This window comes from Phycodurus eques, chromosome 12, assembly GCF_024500275.1.
Source record: "Phycodurus eques isolate BA_2022a chromosome 12, UOR_Pequ_1.1, whole genome shotgun sequence".
NCBI lineage: Eukaryota > Metazoa > Chordata > Actinopteri > Syngnathiformes > Syngnathidae > Phycodurus > Phycodurus eques.
This window is the reverse complement of record NC_084536.1, coordinates 405001-431265: the sequence shown is the minus strand read 5'-3', so window position 1 is coordinate 431265 and position 26265 is coordinate 405001. Positions and strand designations below refer to the sequence as shown.

At 46.6% G+C, this 26265-nt stretch overlaps 2 protein-coding genes across 3 annotated transcripts in view; both read left to right on the top strand.

Annotated features, from left to right (window-relative positions):
* The window catches only part of akap11 (A kinase (PRKA) anchor protein 11), a 54309-nt gene extending 36821 nt beyond the window's left edge, over positions 1-17488 (top strand). Inside the window, exon 12 of the transcript XR_009769544.1 lies at positions 17403-17488. The gene's annotated coding sequence lies outside the window, so the exon portion shown is untranslated. The remainder of the gene's footprint in view (positions 1-17402) is intronic.
* A 4653-nt stretch (positions 17489-22141) lies between these two features.
* Positions 22142-26265, top strand: part of tnfsf11 (TNF superfamily member 11) — a 27243-nt gene continuing 23119 nt past the window's right edge. For both annotated transcript variants that reach the window (XR_009769597.1, XM_061692632.1), the window contains exons 1-2: positions 22142-22633; positions 25879-25914. Coding sequence is in view for 1 of the 2 variants with exons in the window: in XM_061692632.1 (XP_061548616.1) it covers positions 22433-22633; positions 25879-25914 (237 nt within the window). In the remaining variant the exon portion in view is untranslated. The remainder of the gene's footprint in view (positions 22634-25878; positions 25915-26265) is intronic.

Below are 26265 nucleotides of genomic sequence, written 5' to 3'. Positions count from 1 at the left end.
ATGCATGAATTGGAGACTCTAAAATGCCCGTAGGTGTGAATGTGAGTGCGAATGGTTGTTTGTTTGTATGTGCCCTGCGATTGGCTGGCAACCGGTTGAGGGTGTACCCCGCCTCCTGCCCGATGACAGCTGGGATAGGCTCCGGCACGCCCGCAACCCTAGTGAGGAGAAGCGGCTCAGAAAATGGATGGATGGATACTGTAGGTTCATTATCGTGACTGAACTCATAGCTCTGCATGGGTGTGGGCGATCCTTTTTGATGCGCTCTTCTCAACAAACAATTTGACGTGCTGTTGCCATTTACACATCTCTTGGGGTGAATGAAGTGTGATTACAAATATAATAATAAATAGCTGGCAATGTATTCCTTAATGTGCTGTAATTTGTTAACCACAACATATCTGCCAAACATTTAACTGCCGACATGAATACCTCCGATACGTAATAAAAGCAATCATGTAATCCTGTCAGCAAGGTGCTTGCGGAAGGGTTCTTTCAAAAGCTTGTTGTTGCTTGTCATTGTAAGGCCAGCACACTAAACGTTGACGCACCGCTGACAAGCGTGCCATAATTGCACGTAAAAGTGCGGCGAAAGTAGTCTGCCCAACAGGTGCCAAAACAAGACAAAAGGCTCGTCTTGTATGAAAGCTGGTCTCGATAACAGAGACCCCAACAACACGTCTGTTGCTGTGTGATTTGAGGGCTAGAATTACTGCACATGTAATAAGCCAACGCTCATGAATGGAAGTGTCTGTCTGACATTGAGGGCAGGGTGACAAAAAAGGGAAGAAAGAAGAGGAATGAGTACAAGGCGGAAACAGTTAATTGTAGGTTACCTCGCGATGATACAGTAGGCAAAGAATGTGTCTGACAAGCACCTCTCCATCTCAGAGAAGCTAACCGGAATGACTGATGTCATGGGAAGCTTGGATTGAGGTGACAAATCAAACACGGGCTACTCGAAAGGCTCAGAATGCCACTTCGTAGACAAGTAGTCAATAAGATAAGAAAGTCAACCGTTTTAAATGTGACAAGTGCTAAACAAGCCACACAATGCAAAGTCTTACCACCAGGGTCGCCCAGGGCTCATGGCTAGAGCCCATGTCATTATGTTTCTGTACTGAAAATTCCTCGTGTCTGACCAATGATGCTATATCAAGGGAGGCAAATGTAAAACCTTGGGCTTTATTGTCCAATGTACAACCCCAATTCCAATGAAGTTGGGACGTTGTGTTAAACATAAATAAAAACGGAATACAATGATTTGCAAATCATGTTCAACCTATATTTCATTGAATACACTACAAAGACAAGATATTCCATGTTCAAACTGAGACTTGATTTTTTTAGCAAATACTCATGAACTTAGAATTTTATGCTGCAACACGTTCCAAAAAGCTGGGACAAGGTCATGTTTACATCACCTTTTCTTTTAACAACATTCAATAAACGTTTGGGAACTGAAGACACTAATTGTTGAAGCTTTGTAGGTAGAATTCTTTCCCATTCTCGTTCGATGTACAGCTTCAGCTGTTCAACAGTCCGGGGTCTGCGTTGTCGTATTTTACGCTTCATAATGCGCCACGCATTTTCAATGGGAGACAGGTCCGGACTGCCGGCAGGCCAGTCTAGTACCCGCAATCTTTTACTACGAAGCCACGCTGTTGTAACACGTGCAGAATGTGATTTGGCATTGTCTTGCTAAAATAAGCAGGGGCGTCCGTGAAAAAGACGTTGCTTGGATGGCAGCATAAGTTTCTCCAAAACCTGTATGTACCTTTCAGCATGAATGGTGCCTTCACAGATGTGTAAGTGACCCATGCCATTGGCACTAAAACAGCCCCATACCATCACAGATGCTGGCTTTTGAACTTTGCGCTATAACAGTCCGTATGGTTCTTTTCCTCTTTGGCCCGGAGGACACGACATCCACAATTTACAAAAACAATTTGAAATGTGGACTCGTCGGACCACAGAACACTTTTCCACTTTGCGTCAGTCCATCTTAGATGAGCTCGGGCCCAGAGAAGCCGGCGGCGTTTCTGGGTGTTGTTGATAAATGGCTTTCGCTTTGCATAGTAGAGTTTCAAGTTGCACTTACGGATGCAGGGCCGAACTGTATTTACTGACAATTGGTTTTCTGAAGTGTTCCTGAGCCCATTTGGTGATATCCTTTACACATCGATGTCGGTTTTTGATGCAGTGCCGCCTGAGGGATCGAAGGTCACGGGCATTCAATGTTGGTTTTCGGCCTTGCCGCTTCCATGCAGTGATTTCTCCAGATTCCCTGAACCTTTTGATGATATTATGGACCGTAGATGATGAAATCCCTAAATTCCTTGCAGTTGTACGTTGAGGAACATTCTCTTGAAACTGTTGGACTATTTTCTCACACACTTGTTCACAAAGAGGTGAACCTCGCCCCCCCATCTTTGCTTGTGAATGACTGAGCAATTCAGGGAAGCTCCTTTTCTAGCCAATCATGGCACCCGCCTGTTCCCAATGAGCCTGTTCACCTGTGGGATGTTCCAAACACGTGTTGGATGAGCATTCCTCAACTTTCTCAACCTGTCCCAGCTTTTTTGGAACGTGTTGCAGCCATAAATTTCAAAGTTCATGATAATTTGCCAAAAACAATCAAGTGGATCAGTTTGAACATTAAATATCTTGTCTTTGTAGTGTATTCAATTAAATATAGGTTGAACATGATTTGAAAATCATTGTCTTCTGTTTTTATTTGTTTAACACAACGTCCCAACTTCATTGGAATTGGGGTTGTAAAAACTTAAAAAAATATGAGGGTAAAAATAAACATTGTCGAATTTTTCATTTAAACATTGATTCAAAAGGGACACAGTCAAATTCCATAAAATTCACATGCAGTGACAAGATGCAGCTAAGCATGATCATTTGATTAAAAAAAAAAAAAAAAAAAAGCAATAGGCCTATAATTGATTATAAATACCCACTCAACAGCTGAGCACCCATCAAAAACAGAAGCTAAATTATATTTGACTATTACTGTATACTGCCGGCACGGTGGGCGACTGGTTAGCACATCTGCCTCACAGTTCTGGTGACCGGGGTTCAAATCCCGGCCCCGCCTGTGTGGAGTTTGCATGTTCTCCCCGGCCCTGCGTGGGTTTTCTCCGGGCACTACGGTTTCCTCCCACAGCCCAAAAACATGTGTGGTAGGTTGATTGAAGACTCTAAATTGCCCGCAGGTGTGAATGTGAGTGTGAATGGTTGTTTGTCTCGATGTGCCCTGCGATTGACTGGCGACCGGTTCAGGGTGTACCCCGCCTCCCGCCCGAAGATAGCCGAGATAGGCTCCAGTAGCCCGCGACCCGAGTGAGGATAAGCGGTAAAGAAAATGGATGGATAGATGGATTACCGTATACTGTGGCTACTGACTAAAAAAACGAATCTAATGGAAATTCTAAAGGGACGTGACCCAGGACACACTGGAGAGACTTTGTCTCCCAGCTGGCCTCGGAGCGCCTCGGGATCCCCCCGGAAGAGCTTGATGAAGTGGCTAGGGAGTCCTGGGTTTCCCTGCTAAAGCTACCGCCCCCCCGCGACCCGACCTAAAAAGTGTTTTTGTGTACTATAATTGTTTTCATTAAAAAATAAACTGTATAACCAGTGGTGTCCCTCAGGACTTAGTGTAAGAATCCTTATAATTGTCTTTCTTTACATCCCCAGCATAAACTAAACTCAAAATTAAACATTTTTTATACATTGATTTTAATTTCCCACTCAAAATTCCATACAGTACATTAACATGCAATGACTAGCTGCTATACAGTATGCACCATAGCATGATCATTTAATACAAAAGCGATAACAGGGCTTAGCATTCACACTCACAGGCAGGTGTGCTAACCATTCCATTCTTTGCTGTCCATTATTATTGAATTAAAAGGAAATCTACTTTGCGTTTCCAAAGTGAATTAAAATTTTGTGTACTGTAGTTATTTGAAAAACAACTTTTCAACATAATTTTTCCAAGTGACATCCCTCAGGCCTCCCTTCCAGAGTTCTTGTATTCTCTCTAAAATCAAACAGTCTACTCTTATTACTAAGCGTAATGCATGAATGTGATTTATAAATCATGAGTCAATCAATCAAGAACACATAAAAAAAGAACAAATAGTTGAGCGAAAAGGATTACGACAGAAGCACAGCATTGCCGTACTTTGACGCTCGATTAAAAAAGGACAAACATCAAAACAGGAGCATCTCGTTAATTCGCCACTAAACAAGATAAGTGAATGGATGGAAAGTACAATTAATTTCTTATTGACTACTACTGTAACTGTGTTCTGCATGTTTTACATGAGCCAGCTTGACGGTGCACTATTTACTGATTCTATTCCATTATCTGTTTTCTATTTACAGTCCCCTCCAAAAGTATTGGAACAGCAAGGCCACTTCAGGCCACTTCCTGTGTTTTTGTTGTATACTGAAGACATTTGGGTGTCAGATCAAAAGATGAATATGAGACAAAAGTTGAGAATTCCAGCTTTTGTTTCGTGGTATTTACATCTAGATGTTAAACAACTCAGAACAGCAGAGCACCTTTTGTTTGAAGCCACCCACTTTTCAAGTGAGCAAAAGCATTGGAACAGACATGATTCAATTCATTTAAAGTGAATAACATTTAATATTTGGTGGCGTAACCCTTATTTTCAATAACTGCATCAAGCCTGCGACCCACTGACTTCGCCGGACTGTTGCATTCTTCGTTTGAAATGCTTTTCCAGGCCTTTACTGCAGCCTCTTTCAGTTCTTGTTTGTTTCTGGGGGTTTCTTCCTTCAGTCTCCTCTTCAGGAGGTAAAATGCATGCTTTGTTGGCTTAAGGTCCGGTGATTGACTTGGCCAGTCCAAGACCTTCCAAAGAAGTCCTTTGCTGTGTTGGGAGTGTGTTTTGGGCCATTGTCCTGTTGCATGATGAAGCTTCTCCCGATTAGTTTGGATGCATTTTCCTGTAAATTGCCAGACAAAATGGTTTTGTAGACTTCAGAATTCATTCTGCTGCTACCATCGTGAGTTACATCATCAATAAAGACTAGTGAGCCCGTTTCAGAAGCGGCCATGACATCACCTCCACCATGCTTGACCTTGTGTGTTTCGGATCATATGCTGATCCTTTCTTTCTCGATACTTTGGCCTTTCCATCACTTTGGTAGAGGTTAATCTTGGTCTCATCAATCCATAAAACTCATCGCGGTGCTTCTTTGCAAAATCCAATCTGGCCTTGCGATTCTTTTTGCTCATGAGTGGTTTGCATCTTGTGGTACGGCCTATTCTTCTCTCAAAGTCTTCTTCGAACAGTGGGTTGTGACACCTTCACCCCTGCCCTGTGGAGGTTGGCAGTGATGTCACTGACTGTTGTCTTTGGGTGTTTCTTCACAGCTCTCACAATATTTCTGTCATCAGCTGCTGTTGATACCCTTGGCCAACCTGTTTGATGTCTGTTGCTCAATACAGCAGAAGTTTCTTTCTTTTTCAGGACATTCCAAATTGTTGTATTGGTTATGGCCAATGTTTGTGCAATAGCTCTGATCGGTTTGCCCTCTTCTCTCAGCTTCACAATGGTTTGCTTTTCTCCCATACACAGCTCTCTGGTCTGTGTTTGCTTAACAGCAAATGCAGTTTTCACAGGTGAAACCCGAAGCCAAAAACAAGCACTATCTATTGTTTTAGCAATCAATCTAAAAGGCAACACCTGAGCAACTAGAAACGCCCATCAGTCACATGTTCCAATACTTTTGCCCACTTGAAAAGTGGGTGGTTTCAAACAAAAGCTGCTCTGTTTAACACATCGAGATGTACAGTAAATAGCATGAAATAAAAGCTGGAATTCTCAACATTTGTCTCATATTCATCTTTTGATCTGAAACCCAAATGTCTTCAGTATACAACAAAAACAACGGAATTGACCTTGCCGTTCCAATGCTTTTGGAGGCGACTGTATATGTTGTCCTTTTAATACACAAAAGGACATAAAGAAGTATGTCATACGCGAGTAATGCATTTATAAATTGTACTTTCAAGACTTTCAGGAATGGTACTCTGTGTAATTGTTTTTTAAAAATTCCAGCATCCTCTATCCTGAGGCTTACACAATCTCTACTGAGCTACATTGGAAGCGTCCTGGTGGTTCCCCAACACTTGACTCCAGTTTCCAGTGTCAGTTCATCTGAGCGCTGGCAAGGGAATTGGATGACGTTGTCATCTGGCAACAAGGGTTTTGTGTTTGGGAGGGTGCCAGGGTGCACAGCTGGGTCAACAAAACAGCGGACTGTGTTTCCGTGGGAAACCGCCGTTTGATCCCCCGCTCCGGGCTGTGATTCCAAGGCTGTTTTCCAAACACTTTGCAGCGGGAAGCCGACGGCAAAGGTGACTTTTCCAATGGCGGGGCTCCGATAGGGCGTGACGTTTCCCCTTGGCCTCACCCAATTTGTCTTTTGAGAAACGTTATCATTGTTTTGATAGTTTGAAACGGCTATCGTCGAGCGTGTGATTTGTCTGTGTTTCTTATCAGTGTTCTACGGCAATTTTACTTGCTTTGTGAACCACCAGAAACAAGATGACTCAGATGACTGTTGCCAAAAGACTTTCAGAAATACCGCAGTTCTCGTTGTGTGTTACACTCTCGTTTGTTCCGGTGTGGAATTTTCCATGTAGCAAATGAATGTAAGTAAATTGAATCTTATCCAGGGGTCAAACGTTGATGTCAGAGTAGTTAGTTTTCGGAAAGAACAACAACAGAAATGCTGGTTTTCCGAACATTTGGTGTCACATGCTTGATGCTGGACAGCGACCATTTGTTTTGTCTATTTTTTTTTGGGGTCCTGTTAGGTCAAGCAGAATGGAGGCTCTGTATCCCTTTTATGTCGGAAACAGTTTTACTGTGTCACAATGGAGTTTTTAAGCTTCCGATGTGGTTTCTTAGTATTAGAATGGAAGTTTATTGAGAATCAGAGTCGATCAGTCAAACGGAACAAAGTTTCTAGAGGGGAGAGAGAAACGAAGACAAAGGACAAAGCACTAATTGTAAACAGGATGAGAAAAGTAAGTCATTACATTATCTACAACAACAAAACATGAAATATGAGTGTTGCATGGGGCCGTAGTGCTACACCCTGTGAGGGAAGGGCAGGACAAGATAGAGCAGGAGAAGAAGCATGCGGGACAAGGGTCGTGAACCCGGCTGTACAACTGAAGTGTAGTGGGATTGATTATGTAAATTATAAAAGTCTATAGGACAAGAGTATGAGTGAGGGAATACGCAAGCAATTCACATATTCATGAGCTATTTGTCACAATAAGTGAGTGGAGAGAGCAGCCCGGTGGACGGGACATGTCCCACACCGAGGGACCCAGGGCGCTCCACCGGTCCCACAGAGGCGCCCCGACAACTGACCACCTGGTGGGGGCCACAGCGGGCCCCACAGCCCACAGGGGACCGCCCGGCTCCCCCTCGGGAAGAGGAAGAAGCGACGGCAGCGGCACGCAAGGAACGGAGAGAAGAGGAGGAAGCAGGGCCGAGGAGCGACGGGGGCCACCCCCCTCCCCCACAGGGCAGCCGCGACCCAATGGTTAAGATCATCACCTGCCACCGCGGGGGACCTAGGTTCAAGACCCCGGTCGGATCATCCGCCGACATCCCCCGGACTCACGGCTGCGGTGTCCTTGAGCGAGACACCGATACCCCGAAATGCTCCCCGGGCGCTTCAGCTGCCCCCTGCTCCAGTGTGTTCCACTAACGTGTGTATGTGTTCACTGTGATGGGTTAAATGCAGAGAACAAATTTCGTGTGCATGGATGCATGTTCATGACAATAAAAGCTGATTCTTCTTCTTCTATCAGCAGCCAGAGCTGGGAACCCAGGCGGGCGCCAGCTGGCACCGCTCCAGCACCCACGGAACATGGGCGAGTCACCATCACACCACAAATACTCCCCGGGAGGTCACCCCATTTGTTTCGTCTTGTCTTGGGTTCTAGAGTTTTGTTCAAATATTGGGCCAGATTATACAATGGGTACGGAAAGTATTCAGAACCCCTTAAATCTTTCACTCTTTGTTATTTGGTAAAATCATTTAAGTTCATTTTTTTCCTCATTAATGTACACGCAGCACCCCATATTGACAGGAAAAAAACGCAATTGTTGAAATTTTTGCAGATTTATTAAAAAAGAAAAACGGAAATATCACAAAGCCATAAGTATTCAGACCCTTTGCTAAGTATTGAGTCGTCGTAACCTTTTGAGCTATTACAGCCACGAGTCTTTTTGGGAATGATGCAACAAGTTTTTCACACCTGGATTTGGGGATCCTCTGCCATTCCTCCTTGCAGATCCTCTCCAGTTCTGTTAGTTTGGATGGTGAATGTTGGTGGACAGCCATTTTCAGGTCTCTCCAGAGATGCTCAATTGGGTTGAAGTCAGGGCTCTGGCCGGGCCATTCAACAACAGTCACGGAGTTGTTCTGAAGCCACTCCTTCGTTATTTTCGCTGTCTGCTTCGGGTCATTGTCTTGTTGGAAGGTGAACCTTCGGCCCAGTCTGAGGTCCTGAGCACTCTGGAGAAGGTTTTCGTCCAGGATATCCGCGTACTTATCTTACCGTATTTATCTTACCTTCGATTGCAACCCGTCTCCATGTCCCTGCAGCTGAAAAACACGCCCACATCATGATGCTGCCACCACCATGCTTCACTGTTGGGACTGTATGGGACTGCTGATGAGCAGTGCCTGGTTTTTTCCACACATACCGCTTAGAATTAAGGCCAAAAAGTTCTATCTTGGTTTCATCAGACCAGAGAATCTTATTTCTCACCATCTTGGAGTCCTTCAGGTGTTTTTTAGCAAACTCCATGCGGGCTTTCACGTGTCTTGCACTGAGTAGACGCTTCCGTTGGGCCGCTCTGCCATAAAGCCCCGACTGGTGGAGGGCCGCAGTGATGGTTGACTTTCTAGAACTTTCTCCCATCTCCTGACTGCATCTCTGGAGCTCAGCCACAGTGATCTTTGGGTTCTTTTTTTTACCTCTCTCGACAAGGCTCTTCTGTCCCGATTGCTCAGTTTGGCCGGACGGCCACCTCTTGGAAGGATTCTGGTCATCCCAAACGTCTTCCATTTAATGATTATGGAGGCCACTGTGCTCTTATAACCTTAAGTGTGGCAGAAATGTTTTTGTAACCTTGGCCAGATCTGTGCCTTGCCACAATTCTGTCTCTGAGCGCTTCTCATGATTCTCATTTGCTCTGACATGCACCGTGAGCCGTAAGGTCTTATGTAGACAGGGGTGTGGCTTTCCTAATCAGCTCCAATCAGTATAATCAAACACAGCTGGACTCCAATGAAGGTGTCGAACAATTTCAAGGATGGTCAGAAGAAATAGACAGCAACCGAGTTAAATATATGAGTGTCACAGCAAAGGGTCTGAATATTTGGCTGTGGCTGTGTGATAGTTCAGTTTTTCTTTTTTAATACATTGCAAAAATGTTTTTTTCTGTCAATATGGGGTGCTGTGTGTACATTAATGAAGAAAAAAATGAACTTCAATGATTTTAGCCAATGGCTGCAATATAACAGAGTGAAAAATGTCAGGGTTTCTGATTACTTTCCGTAGCCACTGTACCTCAAAATGTTTGGGTCAAATTTCCAAACAGTTTGAGTTCCGAGTTCCACGGCACGTTCCTTTCAAACATTGCCAATTTATTACAGATTGTCTTAAAACATTGCACTGGCTGGTGACCCATCCAGGGCGTACCACGCCTCTGTCCCATGTGTCTCCACCTCACTCACGACCCCAATGAGGTCAAGTGGTTTGGAAAACGGATGAAGAGATGGACATGTAATTTGTACATAGCAATTGATACAGAACAAAATAAAAATGGGCCACTCTTCTGGAGAAATGTAGCAAAACCTGAAGAATTGAGGCAGACCGGGCTGAACAAAAACGTGGACGCACACAACTTTGTAGAACGACCACCTCTATTCAAACACAAATTGTGGTTGAAGATGCCACCTCCACGTAAAAGATCAGCTTTTTAGACTCGACGGGGAACTTGTTCACAAGACTGCTTACGTCCATGTAGATGCTGTTGTGTTTGTTAGCTCAGATGGGCTTAACTCTTTAATATCCGTATGGCCAATATCGTGTGTGTTTATTTGTTTTCCTGATAGGGAAGAAAGTGCAGGTTTGAGGGAGGTGTTTTTTAGTGATTAAAAGTGTGGAAGCCAGCGACTAATTGTGGTGGATGCCCCCCGCCTGAGGGATTGTGCTACATTTCAATGTTTTGACAGAAGGACCAAAATTCTTGAATTAAAAAATGGGTCAAAGTGAAAAAGTGTGGGAATCCCTGCCCTTAGTCCACAACGTTGAGGTCAGCAGTAAGTTGGGAACTTCCAACCTAGTACCCCCAAGTTCTTACTGACTTAGCAAGCACTAAAGCTGCGTATCGACTCTTAAGAACTTGACCCCCAGTACAAGGAACTTTGGGGAAAGTTAGTTTGAACATTGGAAGCGTCCATCCATTTTGTTTAGCGACATGAGGATCTGGAGTCTATCCTGGTTGACTTTAGGAGAAACGCAGCTGGACTACACCCTTGACTGGTCACCAGTTGATCACGGGAGTCAGGCAACAATTCCCACTCAGATTCACGCCCTAGCTGAAGGGCAATTGAACCAGTCAGGCAAGTAAACCACTACGCCCTCAGTGACTCCAACGTCTGCAATGGTGGTCAGCTTGAGAAGTACTCAAGAGGCCCAAGAACAAGAGGATTATTATTTCACCTGTCAAGTTTGTAAAGTGCAGCTCTTAATGTACCTGCAAGAACATCCACACATGGACGGACAGCCGAGTTCAAACTCTGTACAGTAGTCAGAACTGGAGGCAGCAGTCCGAAGCTAAAAGGTTTATGCCAAATAAAGACAAACGGAAAGGACAACATTAAAAATCAAGGGTAAGGTAAACACTATCTGACACTGCTGTGATGAAACGGTGCATGTTTCTGTCATTGTGCCACAAGTTGTAAGTGTGGGCGACTTGGACGCCCCTAAAATGTCTTCAATCAACAAAATTGGCAAGAGAAAATGTTTTTCAGTTTACTTGTATGGGAAGATAATAGTTGGCGCTTGAGGTCTAATCCCCTGTCAAACTTGTCCACGGTCCTTCGCATAGCCCTTTATTCCCTAATAGATGTGGTCACGTGATTTTATCAGTGCATACATAGCCTTGATACTCGGTTGAGACAAATAACGTTGGTGTCGTTTAGCCGGTGACCGTTATTACTTTTGACGTTGCGTCAGTTGGAATCGCAAAACCGCAGAAAGCCCTCATCCGTCGGGTTGGAAACCACTGGAATGTCGTTCAGGCTATAAGGTTATCGTGCCATTCGACCCATTTCACACACACACACACATTTGTGGAGCCCGCCAGTCGTCGTGTAGCAGAAAATCATCAGTCAGCGATCCAGAGAGAGGCCCCACACTATTGTGTCTTGTCGTCTATGCACACAGTGACATCAGATAGGCGGAGTCCTGGCGTGGTGCGTCCCCTGCTGACATCACTTCCCACCCAACAGCAACAAACGGCTGGGTTGTTGGGAGAGTCCACTGGAGGAGGGGGTGTCAGTTGAGTCAAATCCGTGGAATCCATGATTCCTGTGAACCGGGCTTTGTGTCGGAGGGGAAAACCGGCTACATCATCTCGGCCGGGCCTTTTGTTTACCTCGCCTGGGAGAAACACTCCATTGTTTTGCTTCATGCGCTCTGTCTTTCATCAGCACACGCTTAATAGGTGAGAAGCTACATGAATTAGTAAGGGAGGAGGGGGTCGTGGGGCCAGAGGGGGGATGACCTGCCGCTGACCCATTTCCACTGTTTTCTTCCCATCATCCAACGTCAATCGCCTTATTGTTTTAATAAAAGGCCAACAATCTCAGAGAGGTTGAGGATATCTGCTGTCCAATATTTGACGCTTCGAACACGGCCAGGATGCCTCCACTACTGAAGCGTTGCGGAATCAAACAACACGACACTCTTGGTAATCGTCTCCATGTCGCGAAGCGTGACCTGCGAACCGCTTTGAAGGCTATTTCACAAAGGTAGATCTGACTGAGACATTGGAAAGAGGACCTGCTGGCTTTCGAGGACTGACAGCAGCAGAACTGAGGGACATTGCGGCCCATCCCGACGGGCTTCGGGTGAGAGTCGAGGTACACCCCGGAGTGGTCACCAGCCAAACACAGGGCGATTAGTTTCGAGTCTTCTATCGACCGAACATTCGAACGGGTTTTGGGACTGTGGGCGGAAAGACCGCTGCGAGGCACGCGTGCTAACCAGTTTCGTAGACATGCTAACCAGGCCAGTCGGGAAAATACGGTGCTCTTTTTTAAAAGAGCACGTTGAGGATGTCTGGTAGGAATTTTTGGACAGCTACCCAAGACCAACAATGTCCCGTAGGACCTCGGAAGCAATTAGGGTTTTGTATCCATTGAGAACGTTTCTGCCTGAAAATGGACATTTTGCAATGGTGAAACTACAGCAAGATACGTGATCCACTAAGCTGAAATTGGATCCCAAACCAACTGTTTTGCAAATATTGAAAAGTCAGTGATTTTTGCTTTAATTCCCATCAAAAAACCTGGAAGTTTGAGGGTGTCTGGACTTTTTTCTATCGAACACATCCGCGATGATTCGCTCCTCTCACGCTGGATCCCATCAAGCTGGTTGCTTGCTTTAATATACTCAACAGTTCCTGAACATTAGAAAAAAAATTTTGCATCAACTTCAGCTGCCCACAAAACCTTAGATCAGTGCTTCTAAAACCTTTTACACCCAAGTACCCCTTAAAAAAAGAAGAGAGAACTCCCAAGTACCACCATCCTGGCCAACATCATATAATGCAGTAGTGTGTTGAGTCCAAATGCTCATGAAAATAATATTGCAACTCAGTGTAATATTATCCACAGTTTGAACATCAACACTGCACCTAAAAATAAGAACATTGCTTCTAAAACGTGAAATACACCCGAATTGTACTTGGGCAGGGATTCTTCCGCGTACCGCTAGAGTAATCCCGCGTATCATGTAGTGAATTCTAGACTTTACACCGATGTGATCGGCTTGATCGGTGTCGGCCGATAATTAGCATTTTATGCTGATCATAATTCGACGATCCGATCATTGACGTCATTGATCGGCTCCGCAAAAGACATTTATCCAAAAGCTAGTTTATTTTTGGCCCTCACGATCACTGGGCTTTGTCAAATCGAACGTGACCGGATACGTTCGTTACCACGGCCACAACGACAACATGAGATCGCGCGTGTATTGCGTTGGTCAAAAAAGAACAAAATGGGGGGAAATGTGGCGGCGGTGGTGGTGGTGGTGGTGGTCACCGGTGCTCGGGAGAAGACGTTCGCGTGAGGTATGTTCATGTACTTTCAATACGATGCAGCTCACAAGCAGCCAACAGAACCTTACGTAGCCTCGCAAGCTAGCGCCAGCACTAACGGTTGTACGTAAACATGCCGGCGTTCTGTCGAATCATGCTCAAGTTCCGGTGTGTGTGAAGTCATTTTAATATTGAAAGTAATTTAATTACAGTAGGTTAGCACCCATTAGTTCTGTCACGTTCTTATGCTGGTTCGACCTGACTGATTAGAATGCATGACCTGAATATCGAATATTTTTGAAGATACTCAGTATACAGTATATACAGTAAATGAACGAGTCATTGAAATTGTGATCGGATCGGTTATCGTTTTTATTAAACTCGCTGATCGGTCCCAAAAACCCAGATCGTTTAAAGTTGAGTAAATTCTTTTGCATGGTGGACGTTTTTTGTAATGAAACAACATGGCCAAGTTGCGTCCTGTTTTGTTCTTCCTCTTCGTCGTCGTCTTGAGCTCGCTCGCGTCATCCGGTTCGATGGCGGCAATTTCGGTGGGGGGGATTCCAGGCTCCGTGTTTCTTCATGCATATTTTGAAACATCTGCCGCTCCCGCCCCAAGTCAGATGGGATCGACCTTGGCCGCCCGCCGCCCTGAAAGACTTCAGCGTTCGTCTTCATCAGCTTCAAAATGTCTTTATCGCTCATTAGCGTCGAGGAATATTCGCTGATAACGTTTTATCTTTAGTTTTAGTCATGAAACGCTGACAAGCGTCCCTCAAGATCTTTGAAATAGAGCCATTACGCGTGAATACAACCGGGAGAGGAAGAAAACAGGTGTGAGCACGGAAGCATCGGCCATGTTGGATTGGATTCAAAATCGATAGCGTTCCTGCTTCGGAATAGATCAGTCCAAATCTCTCCCTTACGTGTGGTTGAAATCTTCACCTGGTAGAGTGCCGATGGATGTAACAAGTTGGCCGTTCTCCTGTTTTCGTACGGCCAATACAGTCTGAAGAGATTTGCAAATAAGTCATGGCATTTTCAAATGCTGACTAAGCCAAACATTGTGAACTACGTATCAACCCCAAATCAACAGCTTGCTCGCTTTAATATGGACCAACAATGCCTGAAGGTTTCTTTTTTTGTCTTTTTTGCATCTGCCTCAGCTTCCCCCAAAATATTTTCATCACAATAACAACTGGAACACACCAATGGAGGCCCAGGCTACACCCTCGACTGTTGATGTGCGTGGCGAGCAGCGTGGGCGGAGGGCGCTAATATCGAGCGAGAGAGGTTTGGGATGAATCACGGGCGGCGACGAGGGTGGAAGCGGCGGGGGCGCTTCTGCTTATGACGCCGACGTCATCAACAACTTCTTACAAGACGACAGACGGCCAACAAAAGGCTCTGTTGTGTTAAAGGTGGTGAATAATCTGGACGAAGCCTTTATTTTATTCTGATGAGCTCATCGTTCCTCCTCCGTGACGGCGGGGGTGGGGGTCAAATCCGGGAGATCCTGCTCATGTCATTACTTGGACTTGCCCCGTGTGTGTTTCCCTCCCCTCCCTCTTCCTATTCTGCTGCTGTTTGTTTCCATGGCAACAGATTACCGTCAGTGCCGACGACTCCTGACCTCCGCGGTTCAGCGCTCGAGGCGAATTCGAGGAACAATGTAGCGACGAAATGTGTAACGTGAGAGACGAGAGGAAGCCGGGGAGAGGAGAGGAAGTAGCGAAGGGCGAGCGGATGTGGTCGACGGAAGGGGAGGGGAGGGGAGGGGAGGGGAGGGGGCTCGTGCGCCGGCAGCGTTCCGCTTTCGTAAACTTGACTTTCTCTGCAACTGTTCCAGCGCTCACATCAGCTCTGATGCTGCATTCTTGAACCTTCTGACAAAGGGATCATTTTTTCTAACTAAATTGTCGGTCAAAAGTTGACAAGAATGTAAAAAACGTCTCCAATGTTTGTACAGGCCGCCGCACACGGCGCGACGCTCTCGAACCTGATCGGATCGGACGTTTATTCAACCATAAAAAGATCGATTCATCGTGACGGCAGAAGCGGATTCCTACAGAAAGGACGCGAGTGAGAATTAAAGCGGGAGTGGATATTTTAAAGAGTCTCGCTGACTCGTTCATTTGAACAAATATATTGACGTAAATAAAACCTGCAATTGGCTGGCGACCAATTTGGGGTCGGGATGGGCGCCGGCACACCCGAAAGCCTTCCGTCAGGAGGAGAAGCGCTTCAGAGGAGTTCGGGATTGCTGTTCAAGCATAATATTCCGTACTCGATATACGCCGGCCGTTCTCACTCGCTTAAAACCCGCGAATATATTTTTCGCGTGAGTGAAAGCTTTCGTGCATTTGAATTGGCCGCAATCTGTGATTTTGAATGGCGGCAAACTCACGGCCGAAGCGCGACAGTGTCGCTCGGCGTGCGGCAGCTTTTGGGTTCAAATGTTTCCAACAACATTTAAGTTAGGTTCATTGATGTCTAAATCGTCTCCAACCTTTACAGAAACACATCATTTTGGTCAGGTTTATTGATAATTGCTTTTTCATCGATGCTTTTTGAAAACGAATAACAAAATAACCTTTAACGTGAACACAAACACAAATCTTAGGCTTCTTGAAGCCTGTACAAATACCTTTCAAACAAAGAAAACGCTAATTGATGGCCTGCAAAACGATCTGGACTCATGTCATGATGTGGAAGATCAGAGAGCCCTTCCAAGACCATCGCCAACTAAGTATGCACGCTCACAACACAAGACCCCATTGCTGAAAAGAACAAATCATGGCAAAGCTCAGTTAGAGTTTGCTGAGCATCATTTGGACAAGCCAGTTAAATACTGGGAGAATATTGTCTGGTCATAAGAGAGCAAAATGGAACTGTTTGGATGTCATAATGCACAGCACCCTAAAAACACCATACCAACAGTCGGGTTCGGAGGTGGGAATATGTTGCTGTGGGGCTGCTTTTCAGCAAATGGTACTGGTTAAAGTTCACCTTATTGAAGGAAGGATGACTGGGCAAATGTACCGAGACATTCTCGACAAAAATATGCTGCCATGTACGAGGATGATGAAAGTGAAACGAGGATGGACATTTCGGCAGGATAATGATTCAAATCACACTGCCAAGGAAACTCTCAATTGGTTTCAAAGAAAAAAAAGATAAAGCTGCTAGAATGGCACAGCCAATCACCTGACTTAAATCCATTGAAAATCTATGGAAAGAACTGAAACTCGAGGAACCTTCAACATTTGAAGACTGCTCGTGTGGAGGAATGGGCCAAAATCACACCGGAGCAATGCGTGCGACTAGTTTCCCCATACAGGAGGCGTCTTGAAGCTGTCATTGCAAACAAAGGCTTTTGTACAAAGTATGAAATAAATACCAGTTGGCGTGTTCAATACTTTTTCCCTGTGTCACTTCACATTATTACACACATCTTAATTTCTGATCTTATTTGTTCTACTTTCTTTGTATGTATGGATTATCTAGGTTGTTCCCAACATCTGGTGAAATGTTAATAACAATAGCACACTTGGAAATATATTTAATGAGAAAAATGGTGATGTGTTATATACTTATCTCAGGCGCTGTATGTGTGTGGGTTTGTGTGTGTATATCCATCCATTTTCTGAGCCGCTTCTCCGCACTAGGATCGCGGGCAGGCTGGCGCTTAGCCCAGCTATCACTGGGTGAGAGGCAGGGTACACCCTGAACTGGTCGTCAGCCAATCGCAGGGCACACATAAACAAACAACCATCCGCACTCGCATTCACACCTACGGGCAATTTAGAGTCGTCATCAACCTAGCACGCATGTTTTTGGGATGTGGGAGGAAAGCGGAGTGCCCGGAGAAAACCCACGCAGGCACGGGGAGAACATGCAAACTCCACATCGCCGAGGTCGGATTTTAACCCGCAACCTCACAACTGTGAGGCAGATGTCATCCACCATCTCTCTCTCTCTCTCTTATAGTGCAAAAACATGGTGCGATTGTCAAGGAAGAAGTGGATGGCCACAAAGAGGAAACGGGCGAGAATAAGGCAAGCGTAAGATATTTTGAGTGGCTGTTGGCAATGGACCAATTTACTGACCAACTATATTTTAAAACGGGAAACCACTTATTCGTTTTTTTCTGAACACTCGTGCATTTTTGATGGGCTGTTCCATCTTCAATGTTAGGACACCGTTCACCGGTGATTCTATTTTTGGCCACCGGTGCCGAACCTGGCGCTCGGTGTGCGACGGCCTTAATGATGTTGACTGAAGACTGTACAATGTCTTTGAAGTTTACAAAAACACGTTCGATCTAAATTGTCCGACTCGCTCGTAAAAACACGCAAGTTAAGTTCATTCAACACTTAAATTGTCTTCAGTGTTTCCAATACCCGTATGTCGGGTTCATTGAAGACTAGAAATGATTTGTCATGCTCAGGTTAGGGTTACCCTGCTGCTTTTTCTTCAGAAAAGGGAGTCAGCCTTTGAAATAAATTGGAAAAAACTTTTTGGACATGATTCACTTCATTGTAGAACATCTACAGGTCGTGACCTGAACGTACACGTTCGAATGTCTCGGCCCGTTTTCCGCTGCAGCGTCAGTCGTAGCGTGTCGCTGGCTCGTTCCAGCCAGCCCGGCGAGTTGAACGGAAACCCTAACCCTCCTACTGAGCGGAATATCCCCCGGACTCAAAAGTCAGCTTTTGATTAAACCGCGGGATCGTGAGATGCGCCGGCGCGATGGGATGTCGGGGGCGTAAACGAGCGGGCGGCGCACGGGGTTGCTACGGAGGCGCCGGCTCGGAGCGTGGAGTAAGACGATCCCCCGAGCGGTTTGGTGTGTTGCGTGGAAGACTTGCAGTGAGCGTGTTACCGCAGAGGATGTGGGAGTGAGGACGAGACACATTTGTTGCCCTCCCTAACTTCTTGAATGCAGCCTCTCCGTCAACCAAAATGCAGGATCCAAAAATAGGGGCTTGTTTTCAAACGTGTGTGGGGGGTGTTCTTCAGGAGAAGGTTTATCATTTGTAACTACTCAGCTCATCGCTCGCTCGCATAGTCCGCTCACGAGGTGCGTGCCGTGACACTTTTCGGGCGCACCAGAAGAAACGTCAGCGTTCCCTCAAATGACTGAGAACCGTCTTCGATGTTTGTGGAAACGCAGATTAGACTGATCCGAAACACTAAATCTCCTCCATGTTTCCATAAGTTAGGTTCCACGCTATACAGAATTGCTATGGTTCATTTTCGTATTACATCCTTCGACGGCCGTCGGGTCTTCTTTGTTGGTGGGGTGGCCCGGTCGCAATCGCAAGCGTTTACACTTCCAGCCGACATTCTACTATTTGAATGAAGTCATTGCCAACAGTCTGTTGTCTTCGTTTCATAGCATTTCACTTGTATGCGGATGTTCAGTTTTTTAGTCCAATAAGATTTCAGCCTCTACGTGTTGCCATGTCAATCTGATCTGCACTGGAGGGCCTTCGGAATCCGAGGTTCCGGCGGACATAGCTTCCGCTACGTTAGCAATGGGACTGGTTCTTTACCCAATCAGATTTCAAATTTGCCTCGCAGATGTGACGGTAAGATCAGCCTTTTTCCGTCCTCTGATTGGTCGGTGAACGCAAACCTTGGCATAGTCTAGTTTGACTCGCAAGCGATCTGCGCACACGAATCCATTTACTCAACTCAACTTTATTTATAGAGCACTTTAAAGCACCCACTGCTCCACACAAAATGCTGTAAGTTATATAAGAAGAAACCACGTACAGTGAAACACAGGGCAAATTAAAACAATAGATTACTAGCAACGTTCAAACTATAAAACACTAAAACAGTGCACAATCTCCTGCTGAGTTGAAAGCCAAAGAATAAAAATGGGTTTTATGATCAGTTGTAATAATCAGCACCTCTGGTAAGTGTCATTTCAGTGTTATGTTTTTGTGGCGTTATGAGATAAATGCCGATTCCAGACGGCTCCAGGTGATGTATGCGCCACAGTTGCGTGTCGTTGCATTTCGACGTAGTATCGACGCTTTGTTTAATAGCGACGCGCTCGCCGTTGTATCAAGAGGCGGCTTACGTTGGGCCGGCTGAAGGCCCAGGTACCGAATACACGGGCCGCCACTGGGGTTCGCGATCGCAAATATGCAACAGCTTTCACATTTAGCCGACTTGGACCGGACGGACGGAGGGAAACGAGCTCAAATGTGGACCGCCCGCTTTAGGTTCACCGAAGAGGACATTTCCTTGATGTTCCGTTGATTCCGTTGAAAATTGTCTTTAGTGTTTACGAAACATTGTTAGATTCGCTACTTCCCGCGAACCCTAAACCTTCAGCCTCGAGCCGGACCCAAGTGCAAAGCGTTGACGTAAGCGTGCCAGGTTTAACGTCAGGGCTCGGTGGACGAGGAGCGCCAAGCTTCAAAAGATCATCAAAGCCAACGCTGTCGGCCCGACAAGGTGATAGCTCCCGTTTCCCTGTCTCCTACGTTCGGTTCCGCGCTTCAGTTTTCTCGTATGAAGTTTCACCGACCGACCCCGACGCAAACCGGAACAACTCGCCCGGTAGCCCGCCAGCTAGCCGCGCTTCTCCGACGCGGCACGCGGGTGCCGACTTTGGCAGGAAATATCTGCAAGCAACACGGGTTCTCACGCCGTTATCGACGACCCCCCGACTGCGCCGCGTCCGGCGCCGGGACCAAAGCGCGGGATGTCACAAGGCTCCCCCCAAAAAAAACACAAATAAAATGCTAATTCAAATCAGGATGCCTATGAACTGTAAATGTGTGGGAGAATGAGGTTGTGTGGTCTGATGAAATATTAAATGACGTTTGTTGGTTGTAGGTGGGGGGAGTCTGGAACCTCGCTTTGGTTCGTCAGGGCCTCTGCCCGAAATAATAACATTGTTCCTGGAAAACCTGATCGAAGGCCAAGCCAACGCGGGTGTTTCAAAAAACACGATGCCACTAAAAGCATGTGTGAGCTTTTTCAAATGTCATCAACCACGCAACAAAACGCACTTTTGTTTTTGGGGGGGAAACGTTTGAAGACAAGTTTCAAGTTTTGGTGGACAGCAACAATCTCCAGTTCACCGCAGATACCGTACGCTTGTTGTCGTAGACTGGGTTTACACCGCACGCTTCGAGTGACACAATTGCGTTATTGTAATTTTGGGTACGCGTCAATGCAGCGTAAATGGAAAAAGAACTTTGCGCTCGCAATCAGACCTCTTCCAAATGTGGAGCGTCGAGGCGCAGATCGCATAGTCACAATCGCAATGTGAGCCTGACGGCACGCACAAATTGCCACCGTGAAGCTAACCTACTGCAAAACGGTGTGAACATGCGTCACTGAAGGCGTGTCCATCGATAAATAAACCAAACAATTGCGAACAAGAAAGCCGAGGCCAACTCAAAGCAATTTGTATTATTGATGCACGATATCGTTGTTGTTTTCTGTCTTGTTACTGCCCGCTGTTGCGACGTGTCAGGTTACTTACGTGCAATTTGTTTGAATTTGAACGGTGCGCCATCGGCGGTCATCGTGGCCGCCTCACAGTTCCGAGGTTGGGGGTTGGAATCCGGGTTGCGGAGTTTGCACGTTCTCCCGGGGCTCGCGTTCCCAAAGCGAAGGCTCGAAATTGGCCGGGGAGCAGCTCGAGGTGTCGCCCGCCCGAGATCGACCCTAGCGCGCCCTCACGCCGGCCGTCGGGAGCGGAAGCGCCGCAGACGTCTGCGCTCCGCCGAGCGCCGTTGTCCTTGGCTTTGTTTTTTTCCTCAAATGATTTTCTTCCGCCTTCTGATTAGCTAAAATCGCTTTACACTCGGTTACTTTTCTCCTGCGGTAATGATGTTTATTTACCCTCATTGGCAATTTGCAAAGTCACTGACTTGTGGATTTGTATGTCGAAGCGTATCGTTCTCGAATGATCCTGGTGGGGGGAATTGTTTTCAGCATGGAAACGCAGGGGTCCTCAGTTTACCACGATCCCGATGTACAGCGTCGTGAACTCATTTGTTTTGATTTTTTTTTGTTACTTTAGAATTATTTGTGGGAATTAGAGGTATTTTTGGGGTTGTTTTTGTTTTGAATGATTACCTGTCTTTGCTCAGCAGGGAGAAATCAATCAAAGAAATTGACATCCATTTTTTCCATGTCGGACTTTCGAAGTTACTAAATACCAAATACGGTTCCTGGAGGTGACAGCTTTTCCCCCCCCTAAAAAGATGACTAACTTTTTGTTTCTCATAAAAAAACACCTGACTTCATTATCATAAAGTAAAAAAAAAAAAAAAATAAAGAAATAAAGAAACTACAATTTTCCCTCAAACCTCATTCCTGTAATATTTCCACTTTTGAATTTTTAGAAAATCCAACTTTTTCTCTCAAAACACAACTTTACTTTTGTGAGACTCATACTTAGTAAATAAAGACTATACAAATAACTCCAAGAATGACTTTTGTCATGTGAATGAAACCTGATTTTCTCAAACTTTGTTCTTGACTTCCACAAGATGGAAACATTGTGGTACGATGATGAAATGATTTTTGTAAAGTATTACATTTGATGCTGATTGTTCTTAATTGTAATTTGCGTGTGTGGCCAAGTGTAAATTGAAATCAGATTGGATGTGGTGACGTAACAAGCGAGTTGCAAAAGTGTGCGTGCGGGGGCGTGGAGGGAGTGGGTGGGCCAGGTCACGTGTTCCTGCGGTTGTGATAAGGACAGGCGCGCCACCTGCAGCGCGTTCACTCTCTCTCTCTCAGCTCCATCTCGAGTCTGGACTCCGGACTCCGGACTCCGGACTGCGGACTGCGGACTAGTAGCGGCCGCCGCCGCCGCCGCCGCAGCAGCAGCAGCAGGCGGAGTTTCACTCACTCGAGCATTCCGTCCGTCACTGCGTGCCTCGGCCCACCCACTTCACCGCCGACGCACGCGCACGCGCGCGCACACCGCTCGACTTGAGCTCGTCCACCGAGTCCCTCCGCACGTAGTTACGGGGAGCATGGCAGCCGCCCACGGCGAATACAGAGGCTACCTGCGCACAACCGTGGACGTGGAAGCCGGCCACCAGCGCCTCCAGCCGGCGGCCGGCCCGGAGCACTCGCACCGGCCGCTCTTGTTCGGCACGCTGGCGGTCATGGGGCTGCTCCAGGTGGCCTCCAGCGTGGCCATCTTGCTGCACCTGACGGGCTACCTGCAGGAGGTAAGGAGCTTCTTCTTCTTCTGTTTTCCTCGAGTTAGTGCGCACGTTTGGCTGCAAAGTCGGAAAGGAAGCGGCATGCTTTGAGCTCGCTGAGAAAAAGACTCCAAAGTGTGCGCAAAGACGCGTCAAGTGCGCCTTTTCTCAGGGTGGGACATTTCAAGCGACTACAAACTTGTTTTTCGATCATCTCGCACAAGGCAGATGGTTCCACTCGAGCGGGCACATCCGCTATGTTAGTTGTGATGAATATCTGCAAGATAAGCACTGCGGTGTAAACAAGCAAGAGTTTGCGAGAAGTTCACGAGGAGTCGAGATGTTCCGACTTGCAAAGTGCAGCAAAGCTCCAAATCGTTTGCCTGACTGCGCTCCTGCTGAAAGCCCCTCCCTTCGATTGGCTTTTTGGTGGTTTTGGGGCCCTTTCATGGGATGACTGTCGTGTCGAGTCAAGCCAAAAGGCAGCAGACCGCATTGCAGATTGGATTTATTTTTGAACCCGCATTTGAGCTGTGTCAGGGTGCCTCGGGTTCACCTGGAAAGTATCCGGATGACTTTGTGTTTGCGGAACGAAAAGGTCTTCTGCAGAAACTCTGCCGATCGAGCGCCTTTCCAAAAACTCACTCGGTAGGCTTATTTGACACGCAAATAGTTGAACGTTTCTAAGTCTACAGGCTAGGGTTTAGGATATCAGGTAAAGGAATTCAATGCGTATGCTAACAAGGATGAGTACGCAGTCAAGTCTTCCCATCAACTCAATACAGTATAACCGTAAGCTATACGTAATATGCCGCCGAGTGACAACGGGCCGTATTTAATACTTGTTACTTGGAGTCGCTTGCGGGCGCTGCGAGTCGGCAAGCTCAGTTCGACTCGATTGTCCCTTGAATTTAACAAGACTAACAACAGCACCGGAGCGGGATGAATACCTGCTCGAAGTATTAAACCGTAAGGGACAACAGGAGGCAGGGAGCAGAATTAGATTTGTATCCGTCTTCCGTAGCGGGTCGCGGGCGTGCTGGCGCCCAGCCCAGCTGACTTCGGGCAAGAGGCGGGGCGCACCCTCAACTGGTCGGCGGCCAATCGCAGGGCGCACGTAACCGAACAAGCGTTCGCACCTACGGGCGATTCAGAGTCTTCGATCGATGTTTTTGGGACGTGGGAGGAAACCGGAGTACCCGGGGAAAAAAGCGGGTCGTCCGCTGTGCCGCCTGTCCAAAAGTCACTTTTTAAAATGGAAATTTAATTGTGCGATGGCTTGCGTTACAAAGGAATTCGTCACCCCGCTTGATTTTGCCTTTGGCACTGCGAGTCGGCATGTAGCCGACGATCGGGACAGCGCGGAACGCCGCGAACGGTTTTCGACGGCTCGGGCGGTGTGACGGCGATCGTTTGACTTTTTTAACCACGCGTTCGAACCTTTTTTTGTCACCAAACGTGAGACTGCCGAAGCAGGTGACGATGGCAAAGGTCAGGACAGTTGTGACCTTAAAAAAAAAAAAACAAGTCCAAGATGTTTCGTTGGAGAATGTGGACGGTATCGGCCTTTGCTCCCGCTTTTTCCCCCCCGACGCTTCCACTACAACCGCGAGGAGCTACCGCCTTTATTTGCCTCGAACGTGCTCCCGTTGGAATATTTCAGGAGGAGTAGCCATCGGAATAGCAGAAGCTAGCGACGCGAGGCTAACCGCCTTAGTTGACATCTTGGCTTATTTTAGCTAAGACGCGATTGACTTTGCCTAATATTAGCCTTAAGGCTAACTAGTGGTTAGCATGGTGGGAGTCAGCTGCCATTAGGGCGTTTGAGGGTCCCGTATTTTGGCTATTTTGACCTCCATCTTTAACATGGACTTGGTATAAAAGTGTCAATTTCATTTTCCCAAAACACCTTGGCTTTACCATACGAGTGTCTAGAAAAGGCCCCTCTGACAGCTACAGCTACTTCTGTTTGACCCAGTCTTGTATCCGCTTTGTCCATATTTGGCTAAGACCACCCCTTTTCCTCTGATCGGTGGCCTCCGTCATGCGGTGGTATCTGAATACAAGATTTGATTTGGGTAGTCTGACATAGAGCACATTTGTCTTGTAGTCTGATGCGGGCATCACGTGTTGTCTGTCCCACACTGCCGACATTTATTATATACATTTTTTAATAACTTCATTGCCCGTCAGATATTTACAGTTCTACGTCGAAAGACGCGTGCCAAGGCTAAAAATAAACTAGCTTTTGGATTTAAATATACTGTGCACGCTGCGACGCGGAGTAAATGTCTTTTGCAGAGCCGATCAATGACGTCATTAATCGGCTCGACGAATTATGTCAAAGCCGATCAGCATAAAATGCTAAATGTCGGCCGATACCGATCGGACCGATAAAATCGGTGTATAGTCTAGTCCTATCAGGAGTAGAAATGGTGGAATGGTCCCTTTTTAAATGGCAGAATAGCTCAGTCTGCAAAGACTTGGCTTAGGCTCTTGAGGCTCCCAGGTTCATGACCTGCTGTCAACCACAATATGGAAGTTGGGACTGCTTGATGGAGAGAAGACGTCTGACATCCATATTAAAGAAATAAGAGTATACTTATTACATACACTTGGCGTTCACACTTCAACTGAGGATACTTTGTTTTTCGAAGTGTGCTATTTGTTGCCGGCTGGAGGCCAGCAGGGGAAGAAGACAACAGCGATGCTGTTGACTTGGACCGGTTTGGGACGGTCTCGGAATACCCATCGGAGTCGGACTCTCCCCTCGAGGAGGAGCTCCGGAAGATGAGCGCGCCCGGCGTCTTCGTCGAGCTGATAACGGGCGTCGCTCGCTCGCATGACTCGGGAAAAGCATCATCCGCCTTCAACACCTGCACAACTTTCCCAGAGATCTCGGAGCACCGCGCAGGAATGCGGCCCTGATCTTTTTTTTTTTTTTTTTTTTTTTTTTTCTCCCCCCCCCCACACACACACACACCTCACTGTAAGCAAGCCCGAAAGTCTTGTTGACTTAGTCGCATAGTAAGAAACGAGCTCCAAATCACTTTGACTTTGAAGCCTGCTGCTTGGCAACGATGAGTGCACTTTGGAAAATAACTACTCCCGTATGCATGCATGCACGCACACACAGATGCAAGCAGCCTGGACTTCCTCTCCTTTTACAAAAAGTAATCCTACCAAATGTCAAGAAAGTGCTGACATTGCACATAGTCTGAGCTGGTGTGACGATGCACTGACCTCTGTTCTCTCTTCCGCTTCGTCTACAGGTAGATCTGACCACTGCGCCACGTCGGCCCATAGAGGTGAGTGCAATTTCTCACGAATATTCATTTTAAAGAACATATACGAATGTATTTTATAGACGCCGCATGTGCGGCGGGACGCTAATGTTGGCGTATCATGATTTTCGTGCAAGCGACAGGCTAACTGCGCGTTTGCCAGTTTGGCAGACCGGTTTGCGCCAAGCCGGGCGTTGCGGCGCAACAAGGTGTGTGTCCTTGGACATGAGTTTTGGGTGGCAGAAAGTCGATCGAAATGCGCGCCTGCTCAGACCGCGTCGGAATAGTGGCACAACGAGACCGCTAGTCTTAACGCGATTGAGATGAATTTGACCGGGGCGTAAACAGACAGATACTGAGGTCCCCGGATATATT